Genomic DNA, 18,306 nt, shown 5'->3' on the forward strand with positions numbered 1-18,306 from the left:
ACACGCCGGCCATGTGACGAATAATGACAGGTCACTCTCACCTCACCCCTGCGGGACACACGCCGGCCATGTGACGATGACGGGTCACTCTCACCTCACCCCTGCGGACACACGCCGGCCATGTGACGATGACGGGTCACTCTCACCTCACCCCTGCGGGACACACGCCGGCCATGTGACGATGACGGGTCACTCTCACCTCACCCCTGCGGGACACACGCCGGCCATGTGACGATGGCGGGTCACTCTCATTTTACCTCTGCGGGACACACGCCGGCCATGTGACGATGACGGGTCACTCTCACCCCTGCGGGACACACGCCGGCCATGTGACGATGACGGGTCACTCTCACTTCACCCCTGCGGTACACACGCCGGCCATGTGACGAATAATGACAGGTCACTCTCACCTCACCCCTGCGGGACACACGCCGGCCATGTGACGAATAATGACAGGTCACTCTCACCTCACCCCTGCGGGACACACGCCGGCCATGTGACGATGACGGGTCACTCTCACCTCACCCCTGCGGGACACACGCCGGCCATGTGACGATGACGGGTCACTCTCACCTCACCCGCCCAGCTCCTACGTGAACCCGCACGTCAGGTCCTGAGCTCTCACCCAGCAGCCGCAGATGCGCAGCCCGGATCCTCCAGCAGCGGTGGCGGCGGCTCCACACATGACACATCCACTCCACTGAAATGTTTTATTTAACATGCCATACAGGAAGAAGAAGCCATATTTATCCAGCCCTCACTTCATAGCCATCCATTGCTGCCTCGGCTCAGTGCAATAACAAGCCAGCCCTTATTGTGAGTGTAGCATGAGGCGGCCGGCAGCCGGTGCACGGTAAGCCTCAGCACCTGCATGTGGGGTGTCTCCTGTTATTGGGGGGACCCATGTCTGCCGCTGGTGTCTGTGCAGTGTGGATGATGCCCCCCAGCAGCGGCTGCAGGGTGGACGCCGGGGCTGGTGCTGATGATGCGGCTCCCTGATCTCCACCGGATGGATGGACAGTCACACCAGGCTGGGGATGCTGAGAGCTGAGACAAAAGAGGAGCCCTGCGTGTTTCATCCACGGAAAAGAAAGAGGAAGCAAGGGGGAGGGAAGACACGGGAGGAAGCCCAGCACCTCATCCAGATGGTCGCCTTCTCCATTGGATTATAAAGGATTCTTGCCTCTTCTTCTCCTGATGCTTTGCTAGTATGGAGGGCTGCACTCCCTGCAGATAGGATGGGCAGAGAGACCTGAATCTTCTCTTCCCCCATCCTGCATCCATGTTAATTGCTTTTTCCTCTATCCAGTAAACCCTTCTGCCTTCCACACAGCAGATTGTTGCACACCCTTTACCTGCTGTCCACCCTTTACCTGCCGTCCACCCTTTACCTGCCGTCCACCCTTTACCTGCCGTCCACCCTTTACCTGCTGTCCGCCCCTTTTGGCCTTACGGTTGCAGGTCCTCCCACCTTCCCCTCTCACTGCATGTTGGAATAATACAACTATTTTACAAGCCCTTTTTCTGAAATGTATCTCTAGGGTCCTGATTATTTGCTCCCCCCCTTTTTATATACAGAAGGGTTGATGGATGCCTCCCCTTTAGATAGACAATCCTGAATTGCACTCACTTAACCCCATGCCGTTCAGTCCCCTGTCACAGGAACACAGGAGAGTGAGAAGCGTTCCACTGTCATTGGGTCACTTGGGACCTCCGTCCATGCCGCTGTGCACTGGAACCCCCCAAACTCCTGGTCCACCGGCCGGTGAATGATGTTTAAATACCGGCTCCGTATGTTCTTCAATGAACTTAAGGTTCTGGTGCTGACCCGATCTGGGCGAAGTGAACCGGAGCCGGGTCACGCTATGCGAGGGCTTGGGGTTGGGGGCTGTGGATGGCCACCCTTTGCAGACTGCTCCTCCAGAGACGATGATGAGGAATACTATGGATCTGATCCTAGACCCCGCAGCCTGGCACTGGAGGAGAAGGATGGAAGGCTTGGGGCTGCGCTGGACGCTGTGTCCCTGGGCAGCAGCATTGACAGTGGCATGAGGACCCCGCAGTGCAGAATCTGCTTCCAAGGCCCTGAGCAGGTGGGTCCTGTTTACTTGGGGTCACACTTAGTGCTTGAGATTAAGTCACCTAAGGTAAAGGGTCTTGTCTTGGGGGGGAGGGGGATGTGTTTATTTGCTTTTCCTCGGTTTCACCAGGGCTGGTATATCTCAGGAGCTTCCATTACTATCATACATCGCTATTGCGAGCTGACCATATATATATATGCATGTCTTTATATGTATATGCACCTTTCTATGCCAAGATGACAATGTTGATTTTATTAAAACATTCTGTCGTCTTTCCGTGCAAATGTGAACAAAAGGCTGTACAATGAGAATACATTAGATTGCATGGGAAAGATGCTCTGGAGGCTTTCAGTACATGAAGAAATGTGCAGGAGAATATGTGGTGTCTGAGATCTCTTGGCTGGAGCCTAAACTGGCCGTAGACATATTGCTAATTTGGCTGATTAGGTCTTGTACATTTTCTGGTCGTCTGGGCCATCGGTCAGATCCTCTTATCAGATCCGTTCACAATTTTTATTGTTATCAACAGCAAGTGGTCAAGAATTGGGACTACACCTGAAGTCTTCATGATGTTCCTAAAAAAAATAGATTTGTCATGGAATTGTGTCTTTTTAGCCATGTTTTGAGAAATTGAATGATGCTGCTATAATCACCTGAGTGAGTGCAGATCTTGGTGTGTATGGCCAGCACGTGGTTCATTGTGTCTGAAAGGTCTTCCTTGGTCTTTGGTGCGTATAATGGATATTTAGATTACTTCCCTTAGTGTTTGTCCTGTTGGTTAACTTGGCTGATATCTGGATGAAGCAATGAATTTATGATATGTTGATGCATCAATGTGGAGTCGTCTACCAAGTCCCAAATTGTTATTTCAACTCAGATACTTAGGCCTGTAACGAGGGTGACGGGAACATGGACCTCCATACAAATAGTAAGAAAAAATAGTCATCCTACAATAAATATTCAGTAGTAATATTTCATAAGAATTGCGTGGTTATAGCATTTTCCATCCATACATCTGACTGACGGGACTCTTAACCGAGTCAGAGAACGTGGCCATGATCCAGTTGTTGTGAGACTGTCAGTATGAAGCTAGAGTGGCAAGTACCATTGACCCAGCCCTTTCTAAACTTCCTTGGTCATGAACCGTATGAACTTTCAAGAATCACTCTGGATTTTTTCCATCCCTCAACCCGAACCTAATTGTCTATCACATTCTTCACTTATATATTGCACTCACTTCCCTAGAGTTCAGCCTTCTATTTCTCCTCTTCAGTCACCATCTTGATTCCTTGATCTCATCCTGCATTTTTATTCCTCTATGCTCTCAGTCCCATGATGCATCAGCACAGCCTGACATGTGGAGCTATTGGCAGCATCATCTCTAGCACTCCTGATTATCCTTCCCTCTATATTCTCCTAAATAAACCAATCTAAGTATTCAGTCATGAAGGATGAATATTCCTCTGCTATATTATAAATGTGTGTGACTGGACCTGTATAATTATCATAAGTATTTGTGATAGAAGTTTCCATCTTCTATGAAGAACTTCATTGGTACAGTTCATGTAATTTTATTATAAAGAACTTCTGGTGACTGAGATAGTGATCCACATGAGAGAACAGAAAAGCATTTAACTTTCAAGGGGGGTTCACCATGCGATCACATGATCTAACTGAAGAGAAGGAACCCACAAATGATACCAGATAAAAAGCAATTAACTATATAAGGTAATACCAACCGAATTATATATATACTGGAGACTAGGTAGCAATGAATAATCAAAACATAGAGTGTTAGTTTAAGGCGAGTGAGACAATGCACATCACTCGGATATCATCCAAGTGATGTGCGATGTACGCTGACCCCGGCAATGGAGGAGATGGAGAAATTCATTTCTCCGCCTCCTCCACAGCTGTGCTCCGATCTTCTCTGTGCAAGAGGCTCGGAGCACAGACGCATGACACTCGGCTCGGCAAAGTAGGAGCCGAGGGTCATTAGCATATCACATCCGATGCTCTCGCATCGGACGCCGTAAGCTCGTCTGACTCCGGCCTAAAGGGGTTGTCCATGACGTTAAGATTTATGGCCTATCCTTATTGAAATCAATAGGCGGTGGATGAGCAGTACCCAATCATGGCCTCTGTTCCATTGATGGACCTGTGCTGTGCAGCTCCGTTACAGAGGAGTTTCGATATCGGAAACAACTGATCAGCACCTCCAAAAGTCAGACATCAAAGACCTAATTGGCCAGAAATCTTAAAATCACGGACAAGCTCTTTAAATAGAAACAACTACATGATGCCCCTAAAGATTTAAACCATTGCGTGTCTCTACGTCAGAACCCTTAAAGTTTATTTTTCTGCCATTTTTCATGTCCTACTGACTTGGACATCTAAGAGAAGGACAAGGGCAAGAGCAACCTAATCTGTGTTGATGGTATTCCTGGTATTCCTACCCTCAGAGCCCAGTTTTAGTTCTTTAGGGATGTCTAGTAGATAACCATATTTAAAGTTCACATGTTTAATGACTGGTGCTCTGGTGTCACTGGAGTCATCTAGGCATCCTCTGAAGCCTGCAGTATTACTTTTTTACAATTGAATCATATGAGCATATATTCCTAGGCCCCCCATCTAACCTACTGTGCCATCACATACTGCTATATCACAATGTAGAGGATCCATACTTTATGTTACAAAAATGACTTTAAAGCTATGTGCACACGTTCAGGATTTTTCGTGTTTTTTTCACGTTTTTTCAGCTGTTTTCCGCGGGAAAACGCTTAAAAAACGCATACATAAGCATCCCATCATTTTTAATGTACTCTGCAATTTTTGCGCACATGATGCACTTATTTCCGCGAAAAAAAAGCATTGCGGTAAAAAACGCAGCATGTTCGTTAATTTTGCGGATTTTTCCCGCTATTTAATGCATTGGGAAGCTACTGAAAAAAACGCGCAAAAAACGCACAAAAAATGCAAAAAAACCGCGAAAAAAACACATGCGGATTTCCTGCAGAAAAAGTCCAGTTTTGTTCAGGAAAATTCTGCAGAAAATCCTGACGTGTGCACATAGCCTGAATGTATCTGTTGTACCTGGAAGACCATTGCAGGGTTGTGATACGCCATCAAGATATTTGGCCTCGTTATTCTGTTGACTGGAGAAACTCCAAAATACAGGGGCCCCAACAATAGTGATAGACCAAGGATATTCCTAGTCATTATGCAATTTCCATTATATTTTGTTGTGCTTCCACATCATATACTTATAAGCTCCTGGTTTTCTCTGCATTGGGGCCTGTAGGCCCCCTAGGCATGGGGAGATAGTAATGATTACACCCTCTCCAAAGCCTATTATTGTATATTCATAGCATTTATTTTACATTTCTTGCCTAAAGGCTGAGCACATACATGCCATAGTCCATATAAAAAGAAGAAAGTATGATGGCACCAGGGTAGGTGGTTTTAGATGGCCTTCAAGTGAGCAATTTACTGCACCAATCAAAGTCTCTCATGGCAATCGGACCAACGGTGGAATACAATCGCGCTGTGGTGCTCTACCAAACAGTAATTCGTATTGAACATCCAAAGAAAAAAGAAAAGGTGGCACTCACCAAGTGATGTATTAAAAATCCTTTATTCTTCCATATATCGGAGTAAGGACATGCCTTTCGGGCTGCAGGTAAAACGAGAAGGTGCAGGGAGTGAACCGGACGACGGCTGTTTCACGCACGATGCGCTTCAACGGGTCCAGGTACCGATACCTGGACCCGTTGAAGCGCATCGTGTGCGAAACGGCCGTCGTCTGGCTCACTCCCTGCACCCGCAAGGAATGAACCAGATGACGGCCGTTTCGCGCACGATGCGCTTCAACGGGTCCAGGTATCAATACGGCCGTCCGGTTCACTCCCTGCACCCTCTCGTTTTACCTGCAGCCCGGAAGGCATGTCCTTACTCCTATATATGGAAGAATAAAGTATTTTTAATACATCGCTTGGTGAGTGCCACCTTTTTTTTTTCTTTGGAATATTCAATACATATATGCCATAACCTGCTGTTGTGAATTCAGCTTTTGGGCTCCCTCCGGTGGTTGTAGAGGGTAATGCAGTTGTGCCTGGACTGCAGGAGTGGACAGGTGTATCTACTAATTGGAAAACTGACTGGGGTATATAGCTTTGCAGGATCCTTTAGTCAGTGCCAGTTGTCCATTGTTCTTGAAGGATTCACTTCCCTGCTGGTCTCTCCAGTTTGCTGTGTTTTTCTACAAAGATAAGTCCTGGCTTTGTTTTTGCTGTCCACCTGTTGTGGACCTTATCGTTCTGTGCATTTTCATGTTTTTGTCTTGTCCAGCTTAGTCTGTGAAGGATTTTTTGCAGCCTAGCTTTTTCTCTGGAGATGCAGATATACCCCCATGTCTTTAGTCAGATGTGGTGATTCGTATTTTCTGCGGTGGATATTTTCTAGTGTTTTTATACTGACCCCTTAGTGCTCTGTTCTTTTCTTTCTTTTTAGCTAGTATGGCCTCCTATGCTAAAATCTGATTTCATATCTGCGTATGTTATTTCCCTCTCCTCTCACAGTCAATATTTGTGGGGGGCTATCTATCCTTTGGGGATTTTCTCTGAGGCAAGATAGGTTTCCTGTTTCTGTCTTTAGGGGAAGTTAGTTCTTAGGCTGTGACGAGGGGTCTAGGGAGTGTTAGGTACCCCCACGGCTACTTCTAGTTGCGCTGCTAGGTTCAGGGTTTGCGGTCAGTACAGGGACCACCTTCTCCAGAGTCCGTCTCATGCTGCTCCTAGGCCACCAGATCATAACACCTGCTCAGGAGTTCACATGAAATACAAATAACTAGAATGAATGCTTCCAACCAGTACAATGTACTAGACCTCAGTTGTCTCTTTTTAGTATTATATATTCTTGTAAATGGGTGTAGATCAGGGGTGTCAAACTGCATTACTCGAGGGCCGCAAACCATGCGTGTTTTCAAGATTTCCTTAGCTTTGCACAAGGTGCTGTAATCATTATGTGTGTAGGTGATTAAATTATCACCTGTGCAGTACAAGGAAATCCTGAAAACATTACCTGGTTGCAGTCCTCGAGGAATGCAGTTTGAAACCCCTGGTGTAGATAGTTGTTTTTCTTAAAAATGGTAATTTCTTAGCTATGACACAAAGTTCTCCACTGACTTTCACCTGGTTGTTCTCATGAGCAGAGAAGAATAGTCAATTCAAACCAGGCCACCTTGTTCCATTGCTTAATTGTACAATTCTGATGCTAACATGCCCAATGTAGGCATCATCAATGGTGGACATGAATCAGTATAATCTGACCTGTCTGTAGCTATGCAGCCCCATTTGCAACAAGATTAGATATTCTATGAATTGTGACCCCTTCTACCAAAGCCAACATTGCTTTTCTTCAGCAATTTGTTCTGAGGTAGATCTTCTCTGAGGTTAGGCAGATGGACAAGCCATCACTCCCCACATTCATAGTGAGCATTGGACACCCATGACCCTGACACCCCTTGTATAGGTGGTCCTTCCTTGTACTAATTTTAATACTTGCGACTACAAAAGCTGCTGTTATGGAGATGCTCTGGCCCAGTCATCGTTCTACTTGTCTCATGTCAAAGTCACTCAGATCCATACACGCAGCCAATTGTTGGTTTCTGACACACCAACTTTAAGAAGTGACTGTTCACTTGCTGCCTAATATCTACCTTCTTGACAGGTGCCATTGTCATGAGATTAGCAATGTCTGACTCTGAAATACTGCGGTGTTTCCTAATGAATACTGTATACCTTGAGAAGCTGGCCATGGAGAAACCTGTCAGTCATGTGGAGCGGGGTGGGGAGAGGCCGACCAGTGACTGCATGAGACTAGTCAGCCAAGACTCAAATTTCCTGGCTGGCTTCTCAAAGTATGTTTACTAGGAAACACGGCGGCATTTCAGAGTAAGACATACCGGCATACCGCAACTGTGCTGTCAGTTTCTGATTCACTTTAATTTTTCGTCCAAGGCTCTGTTCACATTGCATTTCTGCGGTGCAGTAGGGGTTCCTTCTGAATCCCACCAAAACGTGATTGAGACAAAACCCCCAAAAGGGCCATAGGCTGCAATAACACAAATTAGATTTTGTGCTCTCTTCTACAAGTGTCCGTTATATCAGTTTGACGCAGAAACGTTTCAAACGATGTTCCTGTGCCCATCCATGAAAACGATAGCGATGCTGTCAGAAAAAAGTGGCATTATAGCCCCATCGGGGATTCACCTGAATATCAATTTTAGGGGGCTTCAGGTGGAGCCCCTGAGCACACTGCAGAAATACTGTGTGAACAGGGCGTGACTGGCGTTTATGCAAATATAGGCATCTGACACTGTGGATATTCTGTACATAATGTGACAATGTATAATGAATAGAGTACATTGCACTTATTACAGTCATTGTAGATCGGTAGAGTTAGCCTATGTACACACGTTTTAGAAAAATCTGCTGCAAAAACCACAGTGTTTGCAGGTCAAACACCTCGTAAAATGTGCATTATTTTGTAGCATTTTTGCTTGCATTTTTGATGCGTTTTTATCTTACTTGCACTTTTTCCCATTCATTTGAGTCGGTGAAAAATACAGCAAAAATGGTGAAAGAATTGACATTCTGCAGATTTGAAGAACGCTTCGATAGTTATGGTCTGCAAAGAAAAATAAACAGCATGTGCATGACATTTCAGAAATCTCATTGTCTTTGCTGGTTCTGTAAGACTCTTCATTTATACCACGTCAAAAAGAAAAAACAGAAATAAAACAGAAAAAAAACACATGTGAACTAGTCCGTCTGGGTGTTTGCTAAATGGCTATGGTGCTATGCTTTGAGTTCAATAAATGTTCTCTATGTCCTACTGACCAGAAACAAACATGAGAAATGTGGATCTTTATCTGGATGTCTTTGCCATATATGAGTGTAGGGTGTGATGTATAAGTGAGTAATTGGCGTATATAGTTTGGCATCTGGCATGTACTTGAGGCTTTGGGTCAAGATGTCTTTGAGGGTTCTCTTAGTGAATAACAGAACAAAATGTCTTGTGTGCTTTGAGTCCCCATATCTGCAAATAATAGGACTTTTAAAGGGCATTTGTTTTTGGGAGTAGAATAAAAAAAAATGTTTGACTTGCCTGTTATTTATCCTATGTACTTCCATACATTGAGATGGAAGGCAGATGGAGGTCCTTCCACCGTTAATGGTCGCCACAGAGAAAATAGGAAAAAAAGCTGAACCTTGAGAACAAATTTGTCTGACAGTGGTAGGGGTGAGACAATCATATTTAGGCTGAGCTCAAATCTAAACAAATTAATATTAAAGTCGTCTGTACTCTCATATGTATGTTTAGGGATGTGAGAGACGGAGAGAATGGCATACCAATGGTAGGTGGACAATCATGATAAAAAGAAGAAACTAAGAATTAGTTATAAAAGAAGAAATAAAGATTGAGAGATGGGGAATGGTGGGAAGAAGAGGAATGGTAAGAATAGTTCATATTTGGCATCCATTAAAGCACCACTCCAGCGTTTTTTTTTTTTGTTTTTTTTATTTCAGCGCTGGAGTAGTGCCACTATTCTAAGTTCCCTGACCCTAGTCTAATGCTTACCAGCCACCATCTTCAGCTCTTCCTGGCATTGCTCCAGTACCACGCTGTCATCTTGTGACTATAACTTCTGACTGACCGGAAGTCAGAGGTAGCGGTCACGAACTCTCAATGTAAATCATTGTAAGTCTATGAAGGCCTCTTTCTGGTTCTCATAGACTTACATTGAGTTGTGACTTCCAGCTCACCCAGCAAACACTGGAGCCGTCCAGCCTGGAGTGATCGGCCTCCCAACGCGTTCATCGGGGGGATTTAATAATATATGGGAATATAGATTGGACTCTTGCAGTGGCAAGTAGTGCCAAAAATAAGTGAGTCTGACTACTTGTGTCAGTGCCCCTACATGGGACTAAAACAACTGGTTAAACTCACTTGTTTTTGGCACTACTTGCCACTGCAAGAGTCCAATCTATATTCCCATATATTATTAAATCCCCCCACCGATGAACCCCCCAAACGGAGGCGGAAACGCATTGGGAGGCCATACAATCCCTATGGGTAATTTGTGAGCAGGTTATACTTGCGGACCGTTCTTGTAAGGGCAGGAGCAATGCAGGGGCACGGCAAGGAGTTTTAGAGGAAAAGAGTAACTTATGCCTCTCCCCCTTTCCACTACCATTGTTCCTGTCCTGCTCCTGTCCTATGAACCTGGGAGAGAAAGAAAAGGAATAAAACTACATTGTTGAGATCAAACCAATTTTTACTATGAACACTGGTTATCTTAAACACTAGCACTTTATGTAATGTCTCGGTTGTTTATCATTTATTATGGGCCTCATATATTTTATGGTACAAATTAAAAGTTATATTTTATTTCCTTTGCCTTACTGAACTCTACTGTATATGTTGGAAAGATCATAGAGGCCAGTTACATCCACGGTACTCTCCCTGTTTTACCTTATATTAGTAGCATCACTCCAGAGGTAAAATAAAAAAAAAAACGCTGAAGAGTGGCATTAAGTCACTACGGAAACCACAAGGCAAGCCCACTGCTTCAGAGAAAACAGTTCACTGCTTCTATAAGGATAAGTTCTGGTTATCCTTATAGAGGAGCAGCATTCATCGACAGGAAACTGAAGAATACTCCATTTGCGCTAGAAGAGTCACCTGAAGGATTTTGTTGAGAAGAAAGCAATATGGAGCAATGCAATCCTTAGGCCACGTGCGCATGTTGAGTGTTTGGTGAGTTTTTTACCTCAGTATTTGTAAGCTGAAACCAGGAGTGGGTGAAAAATACAGAAGTGATGACGTGTTTCTATTACACTTTTCTTCTGATTGTTCCACTCCTGGTTTTCTCTTACAAATACTGAGGTAAAAAAACCTCACCAAATACATGTGCACATGGCCTTAGGCAGATTTTACTGCGGCAAAAACCAGAGTGTTAACATGAAAAACATTGCTTAACCCCTTTACCTCTCCAAGCTTGTTTTCACTTGAATGACTAGGCTAAACTTTACAATTCTGACCAGTGTCACTTTATGAGGTAATAACTCTGGAACGCGTCAACTGATCCCACTGATTCTGAGAGTGTTTCCTCCTGACATATTGTTCTTCATGTTAGTGGTAAAATTCGTTCGATATGACTTTCTTTTATTTGTGAAAATATCGGAAATTTTGCCAAAATATTGCAATTTTCTAAATTTTTATTCTTATGCCCTTAAATCAGAGAGTTATGTCACACAAAATAGTTAATAAATACCATCCAATACTTAACCACATTTCTACTTTACATCTGCATCATTTTTTAAAAATAATTTGTTTTTGTTAGGAAATTATAAGGCTTAAAAGTCAATCAGCAATTTCTTATTTTTCCAACAAAATTTACAAAACCATTTTTTTAGGGACCATATCACATGAAGTGACTTTGGGGCCTAAATAACAGAAAATACCCAAAAGTGACACCATTCTAAAAACTGCACCCCTCAACGTCATCAAAACCACATAGCATAACATTCCACTTTTTTCACAAAAATGTTCCTTTTTTTAACAGGAGAAAATGCACCTTACAATTTGTTTTGCAATTTCTCCTGAGTATGCCCATACCCCATATGTGGAGGAAAACTACTGCTTGGGTGCATGGTAGGAGCACTGTTTGACTTTTTGAACACTGAGGCAGTGACCGGTGTCACATATGAGGGTTGCTATGTGTCCACCCCAGGATGCGCAAGGAGGCATATTGAGGCCGTGGGAGTGCATTGCAGTCACAGGCATAGCTGTGATTACAATGCAAAATAAAAGTAAGTGTTGGTCTTGGGCAAGCTATTTGTCCAAGGCAGATTTAAGAAACCTGCTATGGCCTTTTATTTTTTAAATGGGCTACAAGATGGTAGTGGGGCAGTTCTTTCCTTCCCGGCCAGGTTTTCTACGTGGCCAACGGCAACAGGTTCCTTGTAATAAACCCTGAAGCAGAGAGTTAGGTGTGTCAGTATTGGTTTTGAAAGTGTGCAAGCCCACCGTTTGACTTTTTGAATGCAAAATTTTCTGGAATAATTAGCGGACGCAATGTCGCGTTTAGAGAGCCCCTGATATGCCTAAACGGTGGAAACCCCCCACATGTGACCTTATTTTGGAAACTACACCCCTCAAGGAATGTATTTAGATGTGTGATGAGCACCTTAAACCCTCAGGTGCATCAGAAAAGTTTATAATGTAGAGCCGTGAAAATAAAAAAAATCACATTTTCCCACAAAAATTTTTTTTAGCTCCAAATTTTTTATCTTTACAGCTAATAATGGTAGCAGGAAGAAATTGAACACAAAATTTGTTGTTCAATTTCTCCTGAATACGCAGATACCCCATATGTGGGGGAAAAACTACTGTTTGGGCACCCAGCAGGGCTCAGAAAGGATGGAGTGAGGCTTTGGAACACAGACTTTGATTAAATAGTCTGCCAGGAACATGCCGCGTTTTGAGAGCCCCTGATGTGCCTAAACAGTGAAACTCCTCACAAGTTACCAAAGTTTGGAAACTATATTCCTCAAGGAATGTAATAGACAGTGGTAAGCACCTTCAACCCACAGGTGCTTCACAGAATTTTACAACATTAATCTGTGAAAATGAAAAAAATATATATTTTTCGCACAAAATTGTTTTTAGCCCCAATTTTTTTCATTTTCACAAGGATAGCAAGAGAAATATGGCCCCAAAATTTGTTTTTCAATTTCTCCTGAGTACACCGATATCCCATGTGTGGTCGAAAACTACTTTTGAGGAACAGTGCAATTCTGAGAAGGGATGTAGGTACATATTGGAGTTCAGATTTTTTTGGAATGGTTTGAGGGTAGCGTGTTACAGTGCCAGAGCCCCTATGGTACCAGAACAGCAGAAACCCCCATAAGTGACCCAATTTTACAAACTGCACCTCTCAATGAATTAATGTAAAGGTGCAATGATCATATTGGCACCATGGGTGTGTCACAGAACTTTATACCATTGGGCAGTGAAGAAAAATTAATTTAATTTTTACCACCAACATTTTGTTGAAGCCCCAGATTTTACTTTTTCACATGGGGAAATGGGTAAAAATGACACCAAAATTTGTCCCACAATTTCTGCTGAATGTAGAATCACCTCAAATGTGGCTGTTCAGTACTGCTTAGCCACACGGCGAGACTTGGGTGGAATGGAGCGTTATTTGCCTCCTAGAGCACAGATTTTCCTAGAATAGTTAAAATAGTAACAAACAGGCAACCCCTGCATGTGTTGTGGTTGTCGAACAGCCGCGAAACTTGCAGCCGTGGGGACTCTTAACATATTTTTCGAGCACGCCAAAGTCACTCAATTAGCACCCGAGCGTGCTCGGAAAACAAATTATCCAAACATGTCCGCTCATCAGTACAAGCCAGTTATTACCTTTTGCCTATCTTATTGAAAGCAATATGTTGACAAGTAGCACTGGAGTTCAGGTCATTTGGACTATACATACATCAATCAGTAAATGATCCCTCTTTAGTGGATGCAAATTTCTCTAAATATTTAAGCAATCTGTCTTAGCAAATGAAACAGAAGTCTCAATGCAATATTTAAGAAGCCTTCTTGCTGTTGCAGCAATGATCGATAGTCATTTTACCATGCATTATTCTGCAGTAAATAGGCTTTATTGTGAAATCAACTGATGCAGCAAAATGAGGATTGTAATGAAGCATTTATGTTGTTGCTTTGTGCTCTGCTAATTTGGCACAATAAGTTTAAGTGTATAAATTCAGTATTTAGTTCTAATAGCAGCCGATCTATAAATGTACTCTGCACTCCCCGATTATATCTGTAACCAGGGTCCCCGAGATTAAAGGGAACCTGTCACCCCCAAAATCGAAGGTGAGCTAAGCCCACCAGCATCAGGAGCTTATCTACAGCATTCTGTAATGCTGTAGATAAGCCCCCGATGTAACCTGAAAGATGAGAAAAAGAGGTTAGATTATCCTCACCCACGGGCGGTCCCGGTCCGGTTCTGGTCCGATGGGTGTCGTGGTCCGGTCCGGGGCCTCACATCTTCTTACGAGGACATCCTCTTCTTGTCTTCACGCTGAGGCTCCGGCGCAGGCGTACTTTGTCGGCCCTGTTAAGGGCAGAGCAAAGTACTGCAGTGCACAGGCGCCGGGAAAGGTCAGAGAGGCCCTGCGCACTGCAGTACTTTGTCCCCGGACCGCGACGCCCATCGGATCGGACCACCCGCCCAGGTGAGTATAAGGCTACTTTCACACTAGCGCTTTTTGCAATCCGTCGCAATCCGTCGTTTAGGGCAAAAAATGGATCCTGCAAATGTGCTTGCAGGATGCATTTTTTGGCCATAAACTTGTATTAGCGACGGATCGCGACGGATTGCCACACGTCGCGTCCGTCGTGCGACGGATCTGTCGTGTTTTGGCGGACCGTCGTCACAAAAAAAGTTCAATGTAACGTTTTTTTGTCCGTCGCGTCCGCCATTTTCGACCGCACATGTGCGGCAGAAACTCCGCCCCCTCCTCCCCGGACTGCAGAATGGGCAGCGGATGCGTCGAAAAACTGCATCCGCTGCCCATGTCATGCAAAAAATTCACAATGTCCGTCGGTACGTTGGCCCGACACATTGCGACGGACCCGTACCGACGGAAGTGTGAAAGAGCCCAAATCTAACCTCTTTTTCTCATCTTTCAGGTTACATCGGGGGCTTATCTACACCATTCCAGAATGCTGTAGATAAGTCCCTGATGCCGGTGGGCTTAGCTCACCTTCGATTTTGGGGGTGACAAGTTCCCTTTAACGTAATGCAGTCTACATTACAAGGTAGGGGCACCACTATACAGCGTGGTCGTGTGTTCTTTATTGATTGCCTCCACCATCTCCTGTCTGTAGGTTATGGATAGCAGCATGGCTGGGCTCTCACCGTGGTTCATGGTGTTCTGTATTAATAACAGAATATAATACTCACCCTCCCCTATAATACAGCACTACATGTACACTTCGCCTCTGATTGTGTACAGGTTACAGTTGTGACATTCCATCAACAGCGCTGCAGCCAATCACTAAGTTCAGCAGTGATGGCATGAGTCATTAAGCCCAATGATTGGCTGCAGCGCTGTTAATGTTACATCACAGCTGCAGCCTGTACACTATAACTGGAGCAGCTGCTGGGGTGCAGTGCTGATTGGGGGGTGGGGGGGGTGGAGGAATACAGGCTGTTTTTATCATTTTTCCCTCTGCCAGGACCATTTAGTAAAATATGTTGATAGGGGAGAACTCCTGTAAATTACCAGGTAAGGAGAGCATTTACGCTGCAGTCACCAGAACCGAAGGTTGGTGCTATACAACTCTTCCAGGTCCTTCTGAGATAGGAAGACACAAAAACGCACAGAGAGGTCAAAAATACTCTGTTGTAAAAAAGTCACAGTAAATAAGCAAGTGATAGTCAAAAAATGAAAAAAATACAGGGTATTTAGTTAATACTTTTTTTTTGCAAAAAAATGTATGTTAAGCTGCTCCACCAATCGCCAAGGTATACCCATAATAGAGCAGTCCATCTAATGTATATAATCCCTATCTGATGTATTTAAAAACCTGATCATCTGTATAGTACCTGTATAAGCAGGGTTCAGAGAGAAAAAATATACATGTGGACATGCAGGAGGGAACAGCTACAATGCAAATGACCCACAGAGGAGTGGTGGACTCCCCAGTCTTGTAGAAACAAGATAACAATTATAGAACCAAAAACACATGGGCTACTTGCATAGTGAACAAGTCTGTAGAAATTGTTATCTTGTTTCTACAAGACTGGTGAGTCCACCACTCCTCTGTGGGTCATTTGCATTGTAGCTGTTCCATCCTGCATGTCCACATGTATATTTTTTCTCTCTGAACCCTGCTTATACAGGTACTATGCAGATGATCAGGTTTTTAAATACATCAGATAGGGATTATATATATATTAGATAGGACTGCTCTATTATGGGTATACCATGGCGATTGGTGGAGCAGCTTAACATACATTTTTTTGCAAAAAAACGTATTAACTAAATACCCTGTATTTTTTTCATTTTTTGACTATCACTTGCTTATTTACTGTGACTTTTTTGCAACAGAGTATTTTTGACCTCTCTGTGTGTTTTTGTGTCTTCAAGTTCTTTGGTGGTGTGAACAGGTTTCTACAGACTTGTTCACTATGCAAGTAGCCCATGTGTTTTTGGTTCCTTCTGAGATAGGGTATGGGGTCTGGAGGAGGGCCCCGGCACTTAGTGGCTAACCTCTAGCTTGTTTTGCGGAGCACCCTTTTAGCAGTACTAGTTGGAGAATAGCTGATGACTGCCTGGGCTCTCCTGACCTGCTGTCCTCCTGTTATGGGAGTGGGGTTCAGCATCCTCAAATTCCATCTTATGACAAAGGGGCTTTGAGTTACACCTAAAGCTGATTTTTTGGACTGGCTGTCTTTAGGCCACAGTACATGCCAGATCTTTGTTAAGGAGGCTGTGTAGGCGTTCATGAGTCTTTGCAGGATATTACAAGGTAGTGTAGTGCAGCGGTAGCACACTTATGCAGTGAGGTGGCAGTGACCAAACAGAGTTCTTAATCAAAGTCTCTTTAATGCTGTTTCTTCACAGCATTAATGTCCAATTCACACAAGTATACACCATTAATGTCCAATTCACAGCACTACATAGTACCCGATATCCTCTGGATCGCAGCCGGGCACATATCCTCTGGAGTACTGTCACTAAACATGCCAGTCCTCCTCTGACCTGTTCCCGTAGGTGACTGCACCGCTGTGCATGCTGTGGGTGCCAGATGTCTCAGCTCCCCTGGATGCTTGGCTCCGCCTGCCTGTCTTGCCTCTCACAGGAGCTCTGCAGAGCCGACTGCTCTGTCTTCTAGCATACACCAGACTGAAACTGACTCTGACCCTGACACACCCAAACCCTTTACTGCAGGGATTTTAACTGGAATCTGTGGCCTTCAGCCACATGTAAAATCCGGGCTTGGAATGAAACGGACTGCACCACTACCATCCTGCAGTCTGTTTCCAAACACAAAACCCCAGGGCAGGTTTTCCCAACTCTGCCCTGGACACTAACATACCCAAGACTAACACTTATTTTTAGTCTTCATTGCAATCACAGCTACGCCTGTGACCGCAATGCACTCTCATGGCCTCCATACGCCTCCGTGCACATCCTGGGGAGAACACACAGTGACCCCTACCTGTGACACTAGTCACTGCCTCACAGTAGCCATAAGAACTTTTCGAGCTTCAGTATGGTCGGTCAGTTTGTCTTCTGTATTCTATATTGAGGTTGGGTTACCCAGAATCATCTAGAAAGAACCTTTGTATAAAATCAGAAGCACACAAAAGTACAGTGTTGCCTCCTGAAGTCCATGAGCTCTCTGGTATGTCTTCTCACAGCTCTCAGGTTTATAGAGCCATAATACCACCATGCTGCACATGGTGTTTGAACTACAGCTGCATGGAGTCCATTAATATGAAGTTTTCTGTGAAAAAAAGATTCAGTATAACTTGTATTTTTTACATTTAATCCTTTGCGATTCATATGCCCAAATAATTCTGTGAGTGGTCCTGTGTATCCATTCACCTCCTTCTGTTTATGGGACCGTCCTCTGGACTCCTAATCCCAGAAAGCAGGGGATTCAAGTAATAAAATCCAAGTTATCCTGATTCTAAGTCTCGGCCTGCTCTACACCTGTACGTATACCTAGCTGCCCACAAGTGAGACTAGTATGCACAACATCTATTCTTTGCTTTGTGTTATATGTTCCTCTATTCTATCTAAATTTTGCCCTTTTCAGTCGGCAGTAAATAGATTATTCATAGAATTCTTCATTAAATGATGTGAATAGGTTTCATACATTGATTACTGAAGAGATTACAAAGCAAAAGAACAGATGTCTGGGCTTTATGTCGGCATGTCCTCAGCTTCCCAACGTGTCCTACAACCGCCGGCTCATAATCTAGTGAGTTATATGATAAAGACCCAGTCGTGCCTATAATTCTGTATATTTTACTACCAAAACTCATCCGGTTGTGTGGGATCATGTCTCCAGATATTACCTCTATTCCCAGCCAAAAATAACACTGTCCACATGAGCCAGATACTGTCCC

General features: G+C 44.1%; 1 protein-coding gene across 1 annotated transcript in view; it reads left to right on the forward strand.

The window, feature by feature from the left end:
• The first annotated feature begins 603 nt into the window (after positions 1 to 603).
• The window catches only part of MARCHF9 (membrane associated ring-CH-type finger 9), a 354,169-nt gene continuing 336,466 nt past the window's right edge, over positions 604 to 18,306 (forward strand). Inside the window, exon 1 of the mRNA XM_069758603.1 lies at positions 604 to 2,093. Coding sequence (XP_069614704.1) covers positions 1,770 to 2,093 — 324 coding nt within the window. The 5' untranslated portion in view covers positions 604 to 1,769. The remainder of the gene's footprint in view (positions 2,094 to 18,306) is intronic.

This window comes from Ranitomeya imitator, chromosome 3 (genome assembly GCF_032444005.1).
Source record: "Ranitomeya imitator isolate aRanImi1 chromosome 3, aRanImi1.pri, whole genome shotgun sequence".
NCBI lineage: Eukaryota > Metazoa > Chordata > Amphibia > Anura > Dendrobatidae > Ranitomeya > Ranitomeya imitator.